The 585-nt window shown below is 68.2% G+C and overlaps 1 protein-coding gene across 2 annotated transcripts in view; it reads left to right on the forward strand.

Moving 5' to 3' along the window:
* Positions 1 to 123: 123 nt before the first annotated feature.
* Positions 124 to 585, forward strand: part of IL17RB (interleukin 17 receptor B) — a 16,273-nt gene continuing 15,811 nt past the window's right edge. For both annotated transcript variants that reach the window (XM_021710857.1, XM_008054928.1), the window contains exon 1: positions 124 to 213. In XM_021710857.1, the coding sequence (XP_021566532.1) occupies positions 154 to 213 (60 nt within the window). In that variant the 5' untranslated portion in view covers positions 124 to 153. The remainder of the gene's footprint in view (positions 214 to 585) is intronic.

A 585-nucleotide genomic window follows, 5' to 3' on the forward strand; every position in this document is an offset into this window, starting at 1 on the left:
CCCAGGAAGGCGAGGGCGCCACGACTCGCCCCACCAGGGAGGGGCAGCGGGCCCAGGACCGCGCTGCGGGAGGCGGGGCGGAGAGGGGGCGGCCCGGGGCGCCAGGATAAGAGCGAGGCGAGAGGCGGGACGCGGTCCCGTGCGGTGGCGGCGATGTCTCTCGTGCTGCTGAGCCTGGCCGCGCTCTGCAGGAGCGCCATGCCCCAGGAGCCGGTAAGCGACCCCCTCACCCCTTCCCCGGGTTCCTGTCGCTCGAGTCCAGGACCTGACATCTCCGACAGCGCCCGCGGACCGCCGGTTGGAGGGACATGTCTGTGGCCTCCCGGCCAGCCCGAGGGACGTCGAACCTCCACCCTCTCGGCTGCTGCCAGCGGGCGTCGGGCTGCTTGAGTCAGGGGCGTGGGACTCGGACAGACCTGGTCTCAAATGCCACCCTGTACTCTTGATGCTGTTATTTGTGCCCACGAAACCTTCGTGTCCTTACCAGTACCCAACGGCAGTAGTAGGCGTTCATTACCATTGCTTGGGGTCTGCCCATCTACTGGGGCTCAAGAATCTGTCTCCAGTAGCACCTGCCCCCCCCCC

This window comes from Carlito syrichta, unplaced genomic scaffold, assembly GCF_000164805.1.
Source record: "Carlito syrichta isolate Samal-C Ts95f unplaced genomic scaffold, Tarsius_syrichta-2.0.1 Scaffold301617, whole genome shotgun sequence".
In the NCBI taxonomy this organism is placed as follows: domain Eukaryota; kingdom Metazoa; phylum Chordata; class Mammalia; order Primates; family Tarsiidae; genus Carlito; species Carlito syrichta.